Raw genomic sequence first — 20,365 nt, forward strand, 5'->3', positions numbered from 1 at the left:
ATCATTAATTCCTTGAATGGTTTACACAAGCATCTCCCTTTTTGTTCAACTATTCGGCCAAATACTTAAATCTACTATTTGGTACACCCCTAATTTTTTGTCATCCATTGCCATGGGTCGAGTGTATTTCTCTTAGGTCCAGTAGGTAAACTAAGTTGCTTGAGCTGCAGGTTTAGTGGAATTAAAAATAAATTGCAAGGCCTACCTCCTCACACTAACGTTTGACTCCCGCGGTACACAAGAATGCTCTCTTAATGCTCATTTTATGTTTTGGGTACAGATAACTTCTGGTGACCTTAAAAATAATAGTACAACATTGCTTATCAAATGGGATAGTTTGCTAATCAAGAATATATATATATTTTTAAAATTTTATTTTATTAAGGTTTTCAAAAACATTTCACACATTAGAAAAACGTTGTTCGGAGAATATCATAAACGTCAACTTTTCACTCCCCGCCCGTCCCCGAACACATTACCTACATTACCATTCCCCTCCCTCCCCACTCCCTCTACCCATGGAACAAAGGGCCTCCATCATTATTTTCGGGAGCGTTCTCTGCAGAAATCTAGATTGGCCCGTATTATAGGAGTACACTGTTGCCAGTGTGAAGGTCACTTTCTGAACGGTGCCCACAATCATGAGAGCTCTACCTTCCACATCTGCCCACTCCTTGGTCACCTCCAAATTCAATCCCCTCCTGATGAGAATCCCACTCCAGCTTTCTGCAAGGGGCACGAGCCCCAGTGTTCTACCCCCCATCTCGGACCCAGGATCTTACGTTCTTCCCCACGTGCATATTTAGTTTCCTGCAGAAACATCACATCAAGTCTCGCTCTTCGAAATTCCCTGCCTGCTCACTAGAGACCTTTTCGTGGGCGAGTTTAATCCCTTAACATTTAGTGTTCCCACCCTGAGGAGGCTACCCCCTTGAGGGACTGGGTCTACCGCCATTTCTTCCTCAGTGCACTTGTCGACCCATTGATAGGCCCCAGCGGCCAAGCCCGTAATTCAGCACACGTATCACCATTCATTTCATGCTTGAAGAAGATCCAGTTCCTACTCCTTCCCTCCACCCTTACCCTTCCCACCCCCATAACGGCATCTGATACTGCCCGGGTAACATCACCCATTCAAGTTCGGACCACTAATGGGGAATGTAAACCTTCTGGTCCCTTCCTGAAACAGTAACATTGAGCCCCCTTCGTCCTCCCCCCAAACATCTCACAGTTCCCCAAATCCCCAACTGTACTCATACTGAGTGTTCCCCCTTACCTGATACGTCACCTTGGCCGCAAAGGTCCAAGACTCACTCCAGCGCCCCTTCCGAGAACCCTGGATTCTCGAAAGCCGCTCTAGTCCAAAGTTACCGTAACTTTTTGAAGTCCGGCCGTCCCCACTTAAAACGGCATTCATGCAGTCGAAGGTCCTTGGGTCCAACGGCTCTCGCCAAGGTGCCTCGGGACCCAGCCTACTCCCAGCAATTCTGAAGCATTCTCAAGGTGATCTCGCCCCGGGGTTAACCCTCCGAGGCTCTCACAGTGTTCTGCACCATCGATTTCCTGCATTGTCAGGGTCACCACAGTCCTTTAAGTCGATGTGTCCATGTTCTCAAAGTCTTTTAGGTATCGGCTCTTGCGGATGCATTCATCCTCCTGTATTTCCTGGAGCCTGGTATGCGTCTCTGTCTTGGTCCTTGAATGTGCCACTGTCAGTTGTCGTCTCGCCTTCCGTCCTGGTTCTGCCCATCCTCCTGGTTGCCCAGAACCTCGGTCATGCAATTTTTTTATGTCCCTCTCGGTTCTCAGCCTTTCCGTGCGACTTTCCAGTTCAAATGTTAGAGAGAAAGGGTAGCCCCAGCAATAGCGGACTCCTTGTTCCTTTAATCACCTTGTGAGGGGCATGGACATGCATCTCAGGGCCAGCGTCAGTAATGACAAGTCTTGGAAGATCATCACTTTCGCTGCATCAAGGGTGATTGGGCCACTGCGTTTTGCTTTATCCAAAATTCTGGCCTTGTCACTATAGTTGTGGAACCGGACCAGGACGGTTCTCGGGCCTCCGGTAGCGCCCCCTGCTCTATGTATCCTTTCAATTTTTGGTTCGTCAATAGAGTCATCTTCAAATAAGAGCTTCATAATCTCATGGAGGTCCTGTTCGGACTCTCCTTCTCTACTCGGGATGGCAAAGAGTCTTAGGTTGTTCCGCCTTTCACGATTTTCCAAATCGTCCATCTTTAGGCGGAATTCCTCTTCCCGGGTCTCCAGTTTGGTTATTCTCTGATCGATCTGTGTTTAGAGAGTGGTTAACGAGGTCTGATTGTTTTCAACTCCATCGAGTCGCTCCTCCATCTTGTCGATCCTCTGGGTGATTCTGTCGACCTTCCCTTCAGTGTCTGCCCTCATAGTCTTAATTTCCTCAAGTAGGGCTGCCACATCTCCCTTGGTTGCAGCAGAGTCAGTTCCTGAGGTCGCCATGTTGGGTTAGTGGGGGGTCTTGAGCTCAGTGACAAGAGGGGTGTACCCAATTTCTGCTTTATTTCTGAACACTCAGAGTTCAGCGCATGTGCGTCGCCCCCTACTTTCTTTATGGGGCTCCTTCACCTCCACCAGTGGTTCGGATGCCCCGGTGCGGCAGATCAATCTATAGTATGGCTTCTTCTTGTACCCAGAATGCGTATTCCTGTTCCCGTGGCGGGCCCCCGCCCCTATATCGTGGGCCCACACCACACTGGAGTCACCAGTTCAAGAGGCAGGCAGAGAGGCCGCGGAGTCCCTGCTTTCTTAACAATTTGTGTCCTCAGTACCATTTGTGAGCTTCTGTCTCTTGGCTTCTATCCTTATATTGGGTAATCTCTCTTGTGTCAGGGATCTCCCTCACATGGGAGCAGTTCACAGGAGGGTGTGTATTTGGATGTGGTCCCTTTCTGGGCCCCTGCCTTTCTTGTCCGCTCCACCTATGTTAGTTAGCCGCTTTTATTTTTGGGGGCGTTTCCCTTCCAGGGGGATCGTTACAGGTAAGTCACTCACTTCTCCCTAGGTTGGGTGCTCACTTACCTCCTTCCCTTTTCCCCTCCTGGTCAAAGTTTCAGAGGAGGGCACACGCCTCAAGACTGGGGGCCCAACCCTATCACTGACCTGGGATCCTTGAGGTCTTGTTGGTCAGTAGGTGCACTGGGCTTAGTTTCTCCTGGGAGGTGTATTCTTGGCAGTGAGGGCCTCCTGGGCCGGCAGCTCTTGCCCCTCCAGGAGATTGGGGCTTGACTGGGGGGAGCCACCAACAGGCTGCAGTTTCCTCACCCTGTGAAAGCACTTTGCACGTGTAGCATAGGGGTATTACCCAAATTGTTCGAACACAATTGTTCGAATTACCTAATTGACCGAAAGTCGAGGGTCCGAATTGACCTTTGCACAATTGACCGCACATATATATATGTATATATATATATATATATATATTTATATATATAATGGGGATTGCGGGGGGTTTCCCCCCGCATATATGTAACAATTGACCTTCACAATTCGGTCAATTGCACAAAGGTCAATTGTAATTCGAACAATTGTAGTTCAAACAATTCGTATACATCCAGCATAGGTTCCAGAGCGTCGTTGGGGAGCCAATGTCAGATCCTTGTGGTCCCTGATGTGGGTACAATCAGGGGGTCTCCTCCTCTTTGGGCTGCCCTGCTCTCAATAGTGGGGGTGGAAATAGCACACCAACGTGGTGTTCTCCCCGGAACTGTCATTGCCATCCATCGCCCCCATACACGGGGCTTCATGGACGGATCCAAGAACCCTCATGGAGCCCGGTGGACGTTGTCCTGGCGCCTCTGGGGCGCCAGGCTCATAAAAGAAGACCAACCATGTGGAACATCAAGCCAGTCCTGTTGCCAGAACCAGCCTGCACGTGCATTGTGCACAAGAAATAGGCATGGCAGGGTCTGCCCAGCACCTTCTATCGGGTGTGGCAGGGCCTGGCTAAGACAGCCTAAGGCTATTTAAACCCCGCCCACATGCAGATCTGTGCTTCGCGTTACATTGCCTATGCAACAAGACGTTCACCGCGATCCTGATCCAGGCTACTGAAGAAGCAATACTTACCATTGGTGCTGACATCTCACTGCAGTAACCGCTACGCTGTGCTGTAAAAGAAGGAAGGGGAGAGTTAACGCATTGAAGACACTCACAGAGCTGAGTTTACTCGCGCAGTCGCATTCCCTTACCAGTGGAGTTGACACCTCGCCACAACTGCAACGCTGCAAAAGAAGATGAAAGGTTAGCGCATCAAGGCACGCGCCGCGCTCAAAATACTTGCGCAGCCTACACATACTTACCGTGGAGTTAACTCCCGCATCAACCGCTATGCTGCAAAGGAAGGAAAAAATAGAAGGTGAGCACATAGGAGACACGTGTAGTGCCTAAAATCCCTCGCGCTCTCACTCAAGCACTACATACCAGTTCTTCATGTTTTCGGCCCACAGCGACAATCTTTGCATGCCGTATGAGTTCTAAAGGCCTCAGTGACACCTGAGGAGACGAAAGAAAGACAAGTTAATACAAGGACAATAATTAATCATCACGAACATATAGACAAAGCAAGAAGACAAAAGAACTGTAAAAAGGGGAAAAGACAATAAATGGCAGGACTACACCACAGCTGGCCTGGGTCAGTCCGCAAGGATCAGTGAAGTAACTGGTCCAAAAAGAAAGCACCCCTGCAAGGATAGCAGGACGGAGAGCCCTTCATTACAATAGACCAGGAGAGCCATCAGGCCCAGTCACCAATAAGGGTCCTAACCAGAAGGGAAAGGAGAGGGTGCCATAAGGTCCGCCCACCACTCATCACCCTTTTATATTTCACAGAGGCAGTCCCCGGGGAGGTTCTCCAGAGCTATCCGGACCTGGCTGGGAGTTAAGGGAAGCCAGAACGAAGAGTCGACAGCGTCCAACGCCCCGGCGGAGAGGAGGTGAGCATAACAGGAACTAACAGTGCACAGGGGTTTTTAGGTGATTTGTGCGGTCCGCCCGTGTTCTACCGCGCACTGTCTCTCCTTCTCATGCCTCAGCCTAAGGAGGTCCTGGCAGGCGCTCTCCCGCCAGCATCAGGATGCTCCTGCAGATGAGGTGGGCTGTGTCACCTACCTCGGCCCACCGCCGGGCAGAGTTTATCTCTGTTGCCGGTTATGTTTGCACTGTGCCCTTTCCGAGTGCGAAATGCAGTGTTCCGCCTCCACGAGGTATGTTCTGTTCGGCTCCGGTCTGTGCTGTTCCTTCTTCTTCCACAATGAGGGGGGGAAGGTACGACCACCTCGCTACTCCGTGAGGTGAGGGCCCAGGATCACAGCTGCACGCAGGCCCCTTTAGTGCCTCTTCTTGGTGCTGCATAGGTCCAGAGGCCGATTGCTCCTCCTCCTTCGCCTCGGGAAAGCAGGCAGGATTTTATTTTCACTTTTCCAACAAAAGTCAGCGGGTCCGTTATCCGCTTGCAGGGGACCGATTCTCCTCGGTCTTGGGATATTGGGTGCTGGGTGGGTTTGCAAACCCTGCTGTCATGTTTTCTGCGCCTGGGGGGTGTCACTGGGGGCTCAGTCAACTTTTCTGGACCTCAAGGTTGGAGGTCTAAGCAGAGGCTTCCAGCTTCTTGCGCCCCCTGGTGGCCACTGCAATCAAGAATATTTTAATTGGCAAATTCTGCTAAGCAATTTCAGAAAACTAATTTATGCCTTGGAAACTTTACGTCACCTCTATAGTTGGGATCTATGATGCCTGCTAGAATACCTGGGCCATATCGGCAAGCCAGGCCAGACTTAGAGGTTAACCTAATGTAGGTGCCTGCAGGTGCTATTAGAACCAGATCAGTGGGAATTAACATGTTCTCCCCAGGTGGTACTAATTCTTCCCTGCTACTACATAGGTTGAATCCAATCGATTTGTCTGTAGCTACTGTTGGGTCGGAGGCTTGGTTGCTAAGTTTCTCAAACCTGAGAGTCCACCAGTTTGTGTCAACTAAGCCCGATCCAGGAATGAGATGCAGACACAGAGGGCTCATTGTTTTGGTTACAAACTTTTATTAAATGAAAAGAGGGGTGGAAAACGTCTCACTATCCCTAATTAAGGATATGTTTCCCATCCTCAACAAAAACAAATGGGTCTGTCAGTTGTCAAGATGTCCCAAAGTAAGAATACGTCCTGTGTCTGAAATCCTATTCCAGCCCACACACTCTAAAACTAACTCTAAGGTGCAAAGGATATTGTCTCTTGTTTTCAAAAGTTTGCAAATGTTCCAATCTAACACAAAAGTTATCAATCCAAACCAAAAAGCTCCAAATGGCCAATGTTCACAGTTCCAGAGGATGACTCCCTTCCCCAGGTTCCTTTTACCAATACCAAAAAGTTCAAACTTTCTCCTTTGGATACTGCAGTCCACTCCCGGGGAAATGGCTCCCTTCCCCAGGTTTCTCTTTACACTAAAAGCAGGTTACAATCCTAAGGGTATGAGTCCTCCTTAGGATTCTCCTTTCACATAAATTGGGGGCGGGACCCAGATTTGCAGGTCACCTGGTATACTCCCCTGCCAGGTTCTTTCCAGATTTACAACAGCTCGAAGTCTTATGTGTAGGATGCTTCCTTAGGCTTTCGTTCTACATCAATTTATCACACATACTGTACTATGCCTGGTGTAGTCTCCTGCCAGGTCTTGGATATAGTCTCTTTCACAGCTTTTCATATAGTTAGCTTTGCCTGGTGTATGCTCCTGCCAGGACTTGTGTGCATCTCCTTTCAAATACTTGACTCTGCCTGGTATACTCTCCTGCAAAGACGTGTATGTATTTGTTTTCAAAACAGAGTATCGGCACTTCTCATCTGCTCATATTATCATTAATTTTCGTTCGGTACTTTTCATCCATTCATTCAGTTTGCTTTGCAAATATTTGGCAGACCTTTTCATCTTGGTTCAACATAAAATGTCTCCCTCTGGTTTAGCTCCTTTGTCCCAGAGGTTTCTTAGCGCGGACCCGGGGATCGAACCTGTGTTGTTCCGTGTCGTCTTGCTTCCAAGGCAATCATGTTGCTGTTGAGCTATCATATTGTGGAATACCTGAAGTAGACCTGGTTAGAGGTTCTGGGAGAGTGGCACAATCTGTCATCAAGGCATAAGCAAGAGAGAAAGCATCGCTAAAAGGAAATGGGAGCTATTTGACTGGTTCTGATGATGCCATGTTATCCTCCTGAGGGTCGCCTCCTTCATGTGGGGCTCCCTCCTATAGCTGCTCCCAGGGTCAGGATCAGGTAGCGGGCTGCCGTCCCCTGGCCACATGAGAAGAGGGTACCTCTGGAAAAGGAGTGATGATATCATCAGATTCACCACAGTGGAGATGTGTCATCCTGGGAATTGTTTCAATTGGTCGTAATACTGTATGTCATATACAAAGTTCTATCTCTTGAAGCAACTTTATTTGATAGTGATATTCTTACAACTTCTAGAATTAAAGAGTTCCTAGAGAAGCTTAAAATTCTTTACTTTGTGAATGCTTCGTTAATGCAAGACATTCTTCCATACGGATTAAAACCTGATGAGAGTCTGCCACTGTTAAAATAATACATATCTTGCCCATGGAGAATTTATATATTTTTGCCCCATTTCCCATTTCTTGGGAATATTATGTAGCATTTCTTTGCAACTCACCTTCAGAGGCCCATGGACTATCACAAGCTGCATTCATATCAGTTGAGCTCTGTGCCCAGTTTTAGTATGGAGGCAGTAGAAGATGCACTTAAAATGCAAATGGTGGAGGCCCACTTCAACGTGTGCTGCTCGACCATTCAATGCGATTTGCTACTGTCCACCATGGGTGTCTTGTACCTGTCCTCTCAGGCCGAGTGGGCATTGGAGTAAAAGATTTGGAGTGGTTTACATCTTTCCTGTCTGGGTTAGTCTATTGGCTCAGTTGGCATGACCTCAAGGAGGTGGATCAAGAGGTCTGACAACAACGCTAAGCCCATCCAGAAAGAATCTCCATGGAGCTGCGAAGCAGAGGAGGAAAGAAAGATGCTGGAAGCGTTCCTCGAGACAGCATCATCCCGACCCCACATGAAGAACTGGTGGTGCCAAACCAACAAGCTACAGGTAACAGGAATGGCTGGGGACCCAGGAGGGGCAACGGGCAAACCCTAAACAGCAGAGAGTATTACAAATACCAAAAGACTCATAATACTCATCCCAGTACCTGTAACAGTACTATAGAGCATAATGAATACCGAGAGACTCATCATACTCGTGTCCATAAGTGTGAAAGCAGCAAAGAGTATAACGAATCCCAAGGGACTCATCATACTCATCCCAGTAGGTGTAAAATCAGCAGAGTATATATTGAATCCAGAGGGGCTCGTCACATTCGTCCCAGTGATTACAAAAGCATTCAAGATGGGGATGAAAGTCAAAAGACTGGCAATTCTTGTCTCAGTGTTTGGGAAGACCAAGACAATAGTAAAGAAGAACAGAAGAACCTACATGGTGGTTTCCAGAGAGGGAAGTACTTACAAGGCAACAAAGTGGTAAAAGAAACTGGGGACACTGGTGTCTGGGGAATGAGAAACTGTGAAACAAGTGCAAGAGAGAGAGATATTGATATCAAAGACATCCAGAGGAATACAAGTCAAGAGGCTCCAATAGAGAAACAAGGAACTGTAAATAAGGCAAGACAAGGTATACCTGAGAGAAAGTGGAAAGGTCTCCTTGAGGAATTAAAGGAACTGATTAACTATGTTACAAGGAACTATCTCAAGATAGACTGTTAAGACTGAGAAGGGAGTAATTCTCCTGGAAACTCTTTTTGTTTTGTTAGTTGATAATTTGTAGGGCGTTTTTGGATGGAGGATGGACTACTTTGATTTGGACGACCTCACTGACGACGAGCACCCTAGATAGATTCTGTTAGGTAGGGAAAACCCCTGTTTGGTAGGGATAGGTAGACCTTGTGATTATTGTTTGACTACAATTTCAGGTAGACTGCCAACTCTTTGTCCGCCTCCTTTTTCTGACCTACCGGACATGGAACTCCAAAAAGTTGGCCAGGATAGATGAAAAGAAAACCTGCTCTACAAAAAAGCAATAAGGATGGACTGGGATGATGACTGAGTTAGTTAATGAGCCACTGCTGCTATATAGTGATCAACAGTTGAGCCTGACTTGGCTCTGCTTAGCAAAAGGCACAGTCAAACTGCCTGTAATTTTATCAAAGAAAAGCAGCAAAGTCGAAGACGACGACGGGAGGGCTGAAGGGGTCAAGGAGAGTGTTAACTCTTGACTGATTGAAAGATTTGTATTTATTATTGGAGGCCACAAATGCAGAGTACATAAGCAACAACACAGTCTTTTCCCCGTTATAATAGGCACGCAATGGGGAAAAATATAAGATAGCAGCTGATGCTCAAGTGCAGAAACTCCTAAAGAGGTAAGGAACTTCTGCGCTTAAAGTGCATGCCCACATAGATGAGATTTAAAAATGAGGAAACTGTGACAAAGTGTCAGAAACTCCTTGTCCAAAACAGTTCCCCCAATCTATCTTCAGATGATCGATGATGTGCCAACAGCGAAGGTGAAAAGAGATGAATGAAGTGGAAGGTGTTTGAAGGTGTGGAGTAAGCACAGTCCTGACAGACCTGCTGATATGACAATGAGCTTAAACTGCAAGACTACACTGTCTGAGAATCATTGAAGGGCCCAAAAGCCTGTGTCAGATACAGAACCCCATGGGAACAGTGGGGATGAGGGCAGACTCGGGCCAGCTTAAAAACAAACACAGAAGCGGAGGAGGCTAGAGTAAGAAGAGGTAGCGCTGCACAGTGTGAATGGAGTCACAAAGGAGAAGCAGAGTCTATGTGAGCTAGAGTGGAGACACCCGACACAGAGGTTAAGTGAGAACACTCACACAAATAATAGAGAAGACAACTGTGTACAAGGGATACGTTGGGAGAAGCAGGCAAGAACCCACAGGTCCGCTCCAATGTGGCAGAGGCGAAGAAAACTCTAGTACGCTGAGCAAATGCTGGGACTACGAGTACCCCTAAACCAGTGAAAAGGAATTGATGACTGGAGCAGGAAGTAGGAGAAGGGGATTGCAGGACTTTTGTAGCAAAGGAGAAGTGGTTGTAAGTTGAAATGCCCTGTTAATAAAAAGGAAGGTGTAGGAACATTTTGGAGAGGAAAAATAGTTAAAGTTCAGAAAACTGTTGCAAGGAGAAATGCCATGTCAACAAGAAGGATTGTGCACCAACCTTTTGGAAATAAAAGAAACACCCATTGTAAGCGGGAATTCCCCACTTTCAAGAAGGAGGTTGTGATAAGAATTTGGGGAGGAAAGAAACCTGGCACGCTGCAAAACATTTGCAAACTGAATTACTACATGAAGAGAATGTGATGCTGAAAAGGCATGATGGAATTTCAAGTGAATTTAGAGAAACAATTATGATACAAATAAGGAATGCTAGGACTTGTACAGAACATTACAAACCAGGGAACCTGGTTATTCAGGCGTAGGCAGAGCAGAGCCTGCAATGATAATTCAGACTGATTCATTGAGATACAGGAGCCACAGGGAAGAAAGTGTATATAATATCAGAAACAGTCAGCAATGTGCTTAATCTAAGGACCATGAGAGAAAGTTCCTGATCACACAAGAAACTAACTGAGACACAAGAACCTGGGGGATGAGTTCTAAAACTTAAAGATATTTATGAAAAGGTCTACAAGGACAGTAACTTACAAGATCAGTCAAAATCATCCTGACAACCTTTAGAACTTAAATAATGTATTTTTGGTATCCAGTTCTTTTTAGAGCCACACAGGGGCCTTCCACGTTTGATTCTCCAAATGATTTGGACTATAATTCCGACCAGCCCTACCCAGCCTAGCCAATAATGAAGTATTGTGGGAGTTGTAGTCCAAAACATCTGGAGGGCTGCAGGTTGCAGACCCATGTGGGGGAGCAACAAGTGGTAGCAAGAGGTGGTTGTCTGTAAAAAAAAGATACTTGGTTCAAGGGGAGGTGAGGGTTCCGGCAAAAGAAAGCAGTATATAAATGACACACCCCAATTATATGCTGTCAAATGTGTTCACTTACAATGTTAAACACTGTTTTTTAAGTGTGGAAGTGGGATCCCTTATATAGTGGACTCTACATTTTTTTCAGCTCTTGGAACAGGTCATCACTACAGATGTAATAGTAGGGGCACCTACACCAGACTAAACATCCAAACTCCTGCAGTATGGGGGTGGGGGGCATGCTGCTCAATCAATTATCTGGCTCAATCTTCCTTCCTTCCAAAGTCCAATTTTATATAGTAAATCAACACAGAATTCATCATTGAGAACACCACACCAATCATTCAAATTAAAAATAGAGTAATTGAAACTGCTTTGCCAACCATTGCATTTTTTCGTTTTTTAATTTGATGGAGCGTGGTGCAGCAATTGCCAAAGACTTGTTAAATATTAGGAAACACTTTTCAAACTGTGGGAAAACAAAAGTTGGTTTTGAGATTGAGTGATAAAGACATGAAGGAATTCAGTAGGATAGTGATGAAAGGAGGGTCATGGGACAGAGAAAGCTGGAGAGATTGCATGGTACAAGAGGGTGAAGATATAACACACCGTAAACTGAATCTCCTTTGTTGTTTGGGCTTGATCCATGAACAATGACAGAGTGCTGGGGTCAGACCTGCTCAGGTGAATAAAAGGGATTCTGATGGGATTCTGGAAAGGAAATGGTCCTGGAAGTGCCTTACTTTCCTCCACTCTAGAAATGGCATGGAAGGCTCCCACTGCCCAATATCTTGGTGAAGGAAAATTGCAGTCCAGTCCTCTCACCAACCCACAAGAGGGTAGTAGAAGGCAACTTACAGTACTCCTCAATTCGAAGGAAACTACAGTGTTATCAACACTACCACACAATAAGAGTTAACGGAGGTCATCCTACTATCAAACTGCCCCTCCAACCGCATAACTCCTAGACACCCCAACTGAGGATGCCTGAAGACATTCTCATGTTTATGTGTACTAGAAATGAGCAATGCTGTATGCATACTAGAAAAGCATAGTCCACGGGGGCTACTTACCTGTGTCTTCCTCCCTATGCTTCACTGACTATAATGTAAATGCCACTAGAGCTCATACGGCCACCCAATGGCAGATCCTGAGGAACAAACTGTCACAAAGTGAGACTGTAATTCATGGTGAGCTCACATTATTCCTTTGCCTGTTTTTTCCCAGAAAGGAAATGGGTCGATTACTGGTGAGGACACGAAGAACCCAGAAGACAGCAACAGACTGAAGGTAGGTACCAATTCAGCCTGTATTTTAGTATATGAATTACTGCATAAAACCTGCATACCTATCTAATGCCTTGTGTTATTACAACAAAGCTTTTGAGTTTTCCTAATTTACATGTGAGAAACTAAGCAGCAGGGAAAGAAAGTAACATTATGAGGGCCATGATGTGGGCATGCTTCGAACAAATGCCAATTCAGGGGGCCAATTCACAACTCCTGAATAGAACCTACGGCCTTCACCTGAGACCACTGTGGCGAAGGTGTGTAGGATCAATAAAAGGCACAAGTAGAGGATTATGCTTGCCTCAAAAGGGGTTTATTATGGTTATTTATAGGCTGGGTGAAATAAATGAAACATATGTAACATAAAACACTGTTTTCCAACAGCAGTAGGCTGGATCCTCCTATTCCAGCCCCCTTAACAACGTTCCACAGTGTCCACAAGATATATTCCATCTAGTTCTAAAGGCACAATAAGGACTAGTAATAACCACAGGATAAGTTCTCTTTGGGTTCCCCATAAACATTTTCAACAACGCTCAAGAGGCGATCGCTCCTTCAGCTTCACAGTCTTTGGCCTTACCAAGCCAGTTCCAGGACTCCTCTCGGTAGGAACCATATTCCACAGACACTCACAGTCCTGGGGTGTAAGCGTCACAACATTCCTTTCTTAACTCCTGGCTCTTGTGCATCTGACATCTGCTTCTTGTCCTAGTAATTGTAGAAGACTTTTCCCAAGGTCCTCCAGGTCCACTTGCACATGCACACTAGACTTTCCACCATCAGGAGCTGGGGTTTGGATAGGGTTAAGAAGCTCTTCAGTTTTCATCTGATAATGGCTAAACGGTCCTCCCCTTCTTTGGCTCGTTAACCACCTTTCTACCCCAGCAGAATGGCTCTCTTCCCCAAAGCCCTAACCACATCTACTTCCATGACTGGCCACAATAATCTCATTATTACAGGGGCCTCACATCTTATTCATTGCTCCACCTCCCTGCTTCCTTGCTTCATCTCCAATATCACATTATCTCTTCCTCCAAGTCTGGGACCCCTTATTGGCTGTTTCCCCCCTCCTCCCACCCCAGAGATCCTAGCTCAGTTCCCCACATACCCAAACTTGTCTTTCTCAATGATTTACAATTGTCTCATTCACAACGAGGCCTATCTATCTTCTCTTCCCTTCTCTCCCCTTTCTTATCTCTAACCTCTATGATAATGGTTCTCCTGACCTTACTCTCAAAGCTGTTTTAGCTTCAGTAATGTGGTTCGCTACTACCTCCTATGTTGCGCTCATCTTCCTGACATTGCACCCATACTCATCATTGGGGATATCTCCTTGTTTCTCCTCCCAACTGTGTCTACTGCCCTCCTTACAGGTCCGGTCAACTTCTTCTCCAATAGTCCTTCCACCACCATTCTCAAAACACCTGACTGCTTCATCTCAAACGGTCCTTACACCACCCTCGTAGCTCCTTACCATTTCCTTCTCAGTGATCTTTCCACCACCCTCCTCAGAACTCCTGACCACCTTTTCATCTAGCGTCTGGCTACCATCTGTGGTATCCCCAGGCCTGGGTAAGGGAGCGAGCGCAAGTCGCGGCAATAACAGGCCGACACAGAGCGGTGCTGCAAACTTCTTTCTTTATTCGTGCTCCGACATCAACTAACTAGCCCCGCCCCTCCCGCGTCACTTCCCCTCTCTTCCCGCCTGGGTCCCTCCCGCCCCCGTTGTCCAGGATACGTCAACATGACACCATCCTCCTCACAACTCTTCATCACCTCTTCTTCAATGGTCTTTCAGGCACCCTCTTCACAACTAATGGTCATCTCCTTCTTCCGACTCTTGCCTCCTTCTGTTACTAGTTCCTCTTCACCACTGCCTCTGTGTCTCTCTCGCCAATGCCTCAGGATTCAAACACACACACAGTGTCAAAGTCCTCTTCCCGATCAGACAGAGGAAATTGGTCCTCAACTGAATGTTCTTGGTTCGAAGAGGATTCCTTCCATCTCCCCTTGTTCTTAGAAAGCTGTTTCATCTTCTTTTGGAAGAGGTACGGCCTACCTCAAAGGGAAGCCACTATGTCTGCCGATGAGAACAGGCGGACAAGGGACTTCCTTCCCGAGATAGCCAGAAAAAAGAGTAAATTGAGGCAGAAAAACCACTTGTTGTGGGTGTCCTGGTAGTGGAGCGTGGGTGTCGAGGGCAGAATGGCTCCCAAAGTCCAATGGAGGGTGCTGGAGATAATGCTTCCGAAGAACGGAGTGACCCCAGCGTAATGTGCCAATGATGGGAGTATAGGTCTGCAGGCACAATATGCACAACAGGACTCAGGAGGGAGGAATACAGCTGAGGGAGAGGAAAAGCCAGGAGAGGTGCCGAGCGCCGAACGTAAACAGGGGACTGGAGGCGGAAGCCCTCCGGCTCCGGAAAGCCGTGGGAGAGAGAGAGCGGAGAGAGGAGGGGAAAGAATTGGGCACCTGTACAATGCATCGGAAGCCCAAAAGGGAGAGAGCAAGCACAGCGAGCTTACTGAGAGAGTGGAGGATCCTAGGACTAGCGCGGAAACCCGTAAGGCAAAGCACATGAGTTGCAACGCGCAGAGTCCAAACGCTTGCATGGCTTCATGGGACGCGGCCGTGAGTCTAGCAACACTAGATCGCTGCAGTGCGTTCCTAACGAACGTGCCGTACACTCCCATGGCGGCTCCCTCAGTGGTCCCATACCCGCCAGGGGCTGCCACGGGTGATACACTGTTCTGCAAATAGGCAGGTTATTGAAAACATTCTGCAATAAATGGCCTTCATGGTTAAACTGCAACAGGACCCATAAGTTGAAAGTAGTAAGGGGGGAAGAAAGAGCCACTCAACAGAAGGAATACAGTAAGGAAAAAGAAGAGGAGGCAGACCAGAAGGTAAGGACTAGCAAAGATGTGGAAAGAGGAGGAGGAGATAGAGAGAGATCCCTTACAAGGAAAGGAAGAGGAACAGCACCCAAGAGAGGTGAGAATGGTTCAAGCATTTACTAGCATTTTCTTCAAAGGTTTGAAACAGCATTTGAGTCGATCTCTTTAAGACGCACCCATCCCTACTCTGGAGTTTTGAGTGCCCGACACTTATTGGTTGTATAATCTTTCTCGTGTCAGCTGGATTGATAAGGACATTGCATGGTCCACCTGGACTTGGAGATTGCTTGGCACCACCACCCCTAGTTCCTTCTATCATGTGGATGGGGATCTGGTGGCAGACTCTTTAGATGATGATGGACAGTGAGAGTGACATGTTCCTTCCGTGTCATTTGCAGTGTTGGCCAGGTTCAGCTAGTTATACGGTCAAGCGTTCAGCCCTAACCTGGCACCTCGGCATCAGTGACTGACTTTTCTCCGGGGTAAGGTTCTAGGGGTTCTTTCTCTCTAGATCCCCTCTCCTCTTCTTTTTATGTCTGCCCTCCCTTCTCCTTCTTTCTCATTGTTGCTCCTTGCGCCTCTCTCTCTCCTCTCGACTTCCTGGCCTCTTTTTACTCTGCCGTGCAGCTTATTCCTCCAGCTCAGCTCTCCAACTCTTTATTTTTACTTCTGATCTTCACTTTATTCACCTTTCCTCTTCTCTTTCCTCTTTGCTAACTTCACATTTCTCTTTCACCTCCAATGTAATCTATCCCACCTTCATTCTTTTCTTTCCCTCCTCTTCTTTATCTCACCCCCACACTGCTTTCTCCCTCCTCTACCCCTGCTACACTCTCTCCCTGTCTTTAATCCTCCTCGCAGTACTCCAAACTGCACTTCACTCTCCAAATGTCTAACTCAAACACCCCCGGACAGTCCTGCTTCCCTTTTATACTCATGCAGGTCTTGGGTTTTTAAGTATAACTACACAAGTATCTATCAGTGGGAGGATCATGTGAGTGTGCTTGCAGATTGGACATTATTCAAGTGAACTACACATTTATCAGGTTCTGAAAAACAGCTAGTGGTCTGAGCCATCCAGCCGACATTATTTTACATCCACCCGCCATTTTGGATTATTTCTCCACGTGACTCGTGTCATTGCAGGTGGAAGGAAATGGAGTATATACGATCAAATACATTGCTTGATTGTGGGCATGTCTCAGTCACACATAGGCTACATAGGGCTGTGTGAGCAGGGCTCATGGCCAGGTGTCTTTCATGGAACAGGGCCTGCCTGTTGTTAGGTTCCTGGAAGCACACCGTGGAGGTTCCACAGGGCATGTGGTCCACTGCACCAACTTTGTTATGTTCCCCCTAACATAGCACCTTTTTTATCGCCAAGGAGTGGTATGGACAACAGTGCTTTACAAACAAACTAACAAGGCTAGGAATTAACTAGGGAGCTGTGGGGATCCACCATCCTGCCTACATCAATTAACAGGTGGTGGTCTATGGTCTGAAGGTCAGCCCAGTTCCATCATCTAGCCCCAAAAATGAGACTTCATCACACACCTTAAATACTGTCAAGTACCTATAATGAATTCAGAGTGCATTTGTGCTTTATAAAGAAATCTCACTCACCCAGTCACTCTTCCTGTTATCAAAATATGAATCATGCACATACAATATTTTTATTTCAAAGCTTTCTCTTCTGTCACCCTCATTTTAGTAATTAATAGGATGGAATCATTTTAGGATAATACTTGAATATTTGTCCTTGTCTAGCAGACTGTTATGGTGTGTGTTGTTTGTTCTAGTCTCATGTATCATCTATAAAGGTTATGTTCTCAGAACCTTTCCTATGATGCCATGCAATAACAAGACTTCTTACACGTCTGGTTTTTTTCCAGGTCAAGCCATTCCTTATACGTGGAAGCAGCTCAGCCTCACTGCACAACAGCACCTTGCGCAGCACCATCTTCCAGCTAATGATTCATACTCTGGACCCACTGGGAGAAGGTGAGGGCAATGTGGAAATGCAAATAGTTATGCCTTGTCTCCCTGGGGGAAAATAAGAGTACTGAATTATATGAATACGAACACGGAGGATAGGGAGATCAAAAGGGTAAGGTTACTGATCTACACACATACAACATAGGAAGGTAATGGTACTGTTTACATGAATACTGTGGGAAGGAGTAAGTGTGCGTTCCACATGGATACTAATCGGTATGTGGAAGAGCACTGATGTACTTAAATACGGGATGGGTTAGACTGCTGGTCCACTTGAATATTCTTGTGGAGGGTAAAGGTACAGATTTACATGGATAACTATGGGTAGGCAAATAGTACTCATTTCCATAAATAGTATGTGAAAGACTCATGAATAAGCATAAGGGTATTTCTTCACGTGACTACCCTGGTATGTGTTGGGGAACCTAATAACATGAATACCATTCTTCTCAGATACTTTAAGTGGTTAAGGAAGGGTACTCACCGACATGAACTCCTAGAATAGTAAGTTAAATGATCCCCTTATCATAAACACTGTGAAGAGCACATGTGCCCTGCCCTAAATGAGTCATTGGAAGAGCAGGAATGAGACTCAAAATACAGACTATGCAACTGGCATCACATTGCTTCCCCTTCTAAGTGTCACACCTTGACCAATGGCATGGTGTTCATAGTTTTCAAATTATTTTTCCTGCCCTATGTATATATAGCTAGCTCCTCGTTCATGGCAAATGGCTTGTCATTAAATAGGAGTCACTCATGAACTCTTCTTCCTTCATCCCCAATCAGATATTCTACTTTCCCTGAATCCCAGTCTTCCTCACAGTGTCAATAAGATTTCAATCCGGACCCCTCGTTCTCCTCTATGGCTTTCCACCTTTCCCAAATGTTTCCACAGCATCCTTCTGCCTTTTGACCAGCTTATGTCAACCCTGTTTGTGACATCCACCTTCCTAAATGTTTTTTGTCTTCTCCATTCCCATATAAACATTGCTGCTAAGAAGAGGTCTACCTTCTGATCACCTATTCCAGCATCTATCCATTCAAGTATAATCAACCTTCTCCAATGTCATTACATCTGTAAAGCCTTCTACTTTCTGACCGGCTAAGATCCAGGCATCTTTATGTCTTCTGCATTCTCAAGTTCTCACATACCTGATTCATTTCAGAGTGAGTGCCTTCATACTTCTAAGGAGCAAACATGTATCTTCTGTCTTCAAACTTACCAAGTATCTGTGCATCTGTCAGGCATTTCCTACTACCATCTAGCCTGCTAATTTCCATTAAGAGTTGTGTCTTCAGCAGACCCCCGACTCCCACAACTCTGCAGAATATGCTTCTGGCTTCTAATGAACAGAGGTCCTTTCAGCATTGTACCTTATCAGATGTCTGTGCCACTGCAATATGTCCTCCCACTTTGTAGCCAGTTACTTCTATCCTTTCTTGTGCCTTTTATAATCCAAAATGTATGTCTTTGCAAAGCACACTTCTATGTTCTAGCTAGCGAATGACCATCCAAACTTGGATTGTCTACCATCCCAATATTCCATGCCTCTGCAAAGAATACTCTTCAATAGATAAACTGCTAATGTATCTCCAGTTTCAGATGTTCATGTCACTCTAACATTTAACCAAGTACCATCCACCAAGTCATGTCTATTCTTTCTTTCAAAATTACCATGCACTTGTAGTGTCCTAACTTACAAAGTGTCTTGTGTTCAACCTTCTCAGTTGTCATGTCTGCGAAAAGCTCTCAAATGTATGTCTCTCCCTCGCTCTCTGCAGAAAGTTCTTGTACCTTTTAACCAGATACTGTTTATCCAGTCTTACATCTTCTACACTCTAAAAAGCCACATTTCTGTAGTGTCAAACCTTCTAAGGAAGTAACCCACATCAATTTTTTGTGTTTTACCTTCTGAAATGTCCCTGGATTACCAACCAACTTCCATCCAGTTTGGTATTTTATATGCCAAGTATCCTCATCTTTACAATTTCCTTTTAATAACCTTCTTTCCATCTGTTCGTATATGCTGTACCCTATCACGTGTCTACATCTATATAGTGATCTTCTAACCAGCGAACCTACATACTGTATTGTTTCTTTAATTTCTCTGCAGGATGTCCTTGTAGCCAGCTAACTTGTAGCCAGTCTTTTGTCTTTTACCTGTCCAAATACTGTGCACTTGTGTGTTGTAAATAGCTAAGGCCCATCCAGACTTTTTTTCCCCACCCTCCAAATGTCTATTTCTCTGCTTGAAACAGTCAAATTGCCCATGTCCCTAAAGAGCGCCATAATGTGTTGTATATAAGTGGTTAATGCCCTTCCAGTTACTTGCCTATAGCCCTCTACATGCACATCCCTGTGTAAGTAGCTCATGCCCACCCACGTGCCTGCAACCCTTCAAATATCTGTTCTTCTGCAGAGCATCTTTCTGTGCTGTAAATATCTGCTATCCGTCCATTCTTGTGCCTACATCCCTCTAAATGTAATTTCCCTGTCAAATGTTCTTCTACTTTGCAACCAGGTAAATCACACCTATTCTTGGCACATACCTTCCTATATGTCCATGCCCTTACAGTGTTCCTCAACTATATGACCAGATGGTCATGATGCCTTCTACATTCTCTGATGCTCTCACTGTGGTAGGGTACCCTTCTTAACTTCAACCTGTTGATTACCCTCCTGTCTTTCAAAATGCTCATATATTTGCAGAGTGCACCCCGGTCCAGCGGACAGCCATCCATTTCACAAATATCCATGTTGCAGCAGAGAGCTTGTGTACATTGTAACCAGACGGCATCCACCTATGTGTGCATTTCCTTCCTTTTCAAGTAGGTTATAATTCACTGTGGCATACACATCCTGCCATTGGCCTTCCCTGATGGTATATACCTATATGGTTACGAGGCATTACATCCCCATTAAAAACATTGTGATCAACAATATTTTTTTTCTCCTACTTATCAGAAATCGCAACATATTCTAGAACTGGTATAATTATATAAACAAAGTCCAGTCCTAGAATATGTGGAGAAAGTACTGAATATTGGGAGAACAATATACGTTTTTTCCCCAACGATGTTCTTTCCTTCCTCGATATAATGACTGGATACCTATACGAATGACCGCCACT

General features: G+C 45.8%; 1 protein-coding gene across 3 annotated transcripts in view; it reads left to right on the forward strand.

The window, feature by feature from the left end:
• Positions 1 to 20,365, forward strand: part of SLC24A1 (solute carrier family 24 member 1) — a 334,300-nt gene that overhangs the window by 86,253 nt on the left and 227,682 nt on the right. For all 3 annotated transcript variants that reach the window (XM_069624244.1, XM_069624246.1, XM_069624245.1), the window contains exons 3-4: positions 12,275 to 12,337; positions 17,129 to 17,237. In XM_069624244.1, the coding sequence (XP_069480345.1) occupies positions 12,275 to 12,337; positions 17,129 to 17,237 (172 nt within the window). The remainder of the gene's footprint in view (positions 1 to 12,274; positions 12,338 to 17,128; positions 17,238 to 20,365) is intronic.

Source organism: Ambystoma mexicanum, chromosome 11 (genome assembly GCF_040938575.1).
Source record: "Ambystoma mexicanum isolate Mex_15411 chromosome 11, UKY_AmexF1_1, whole genome shotgun sequence".
Lineage (NCBI taxonomy): Eukaryota > Metazoa > Chordata > Amphibia > Caudata > Ambystomatidae > Ambystoma > Ambystoma mexicanum.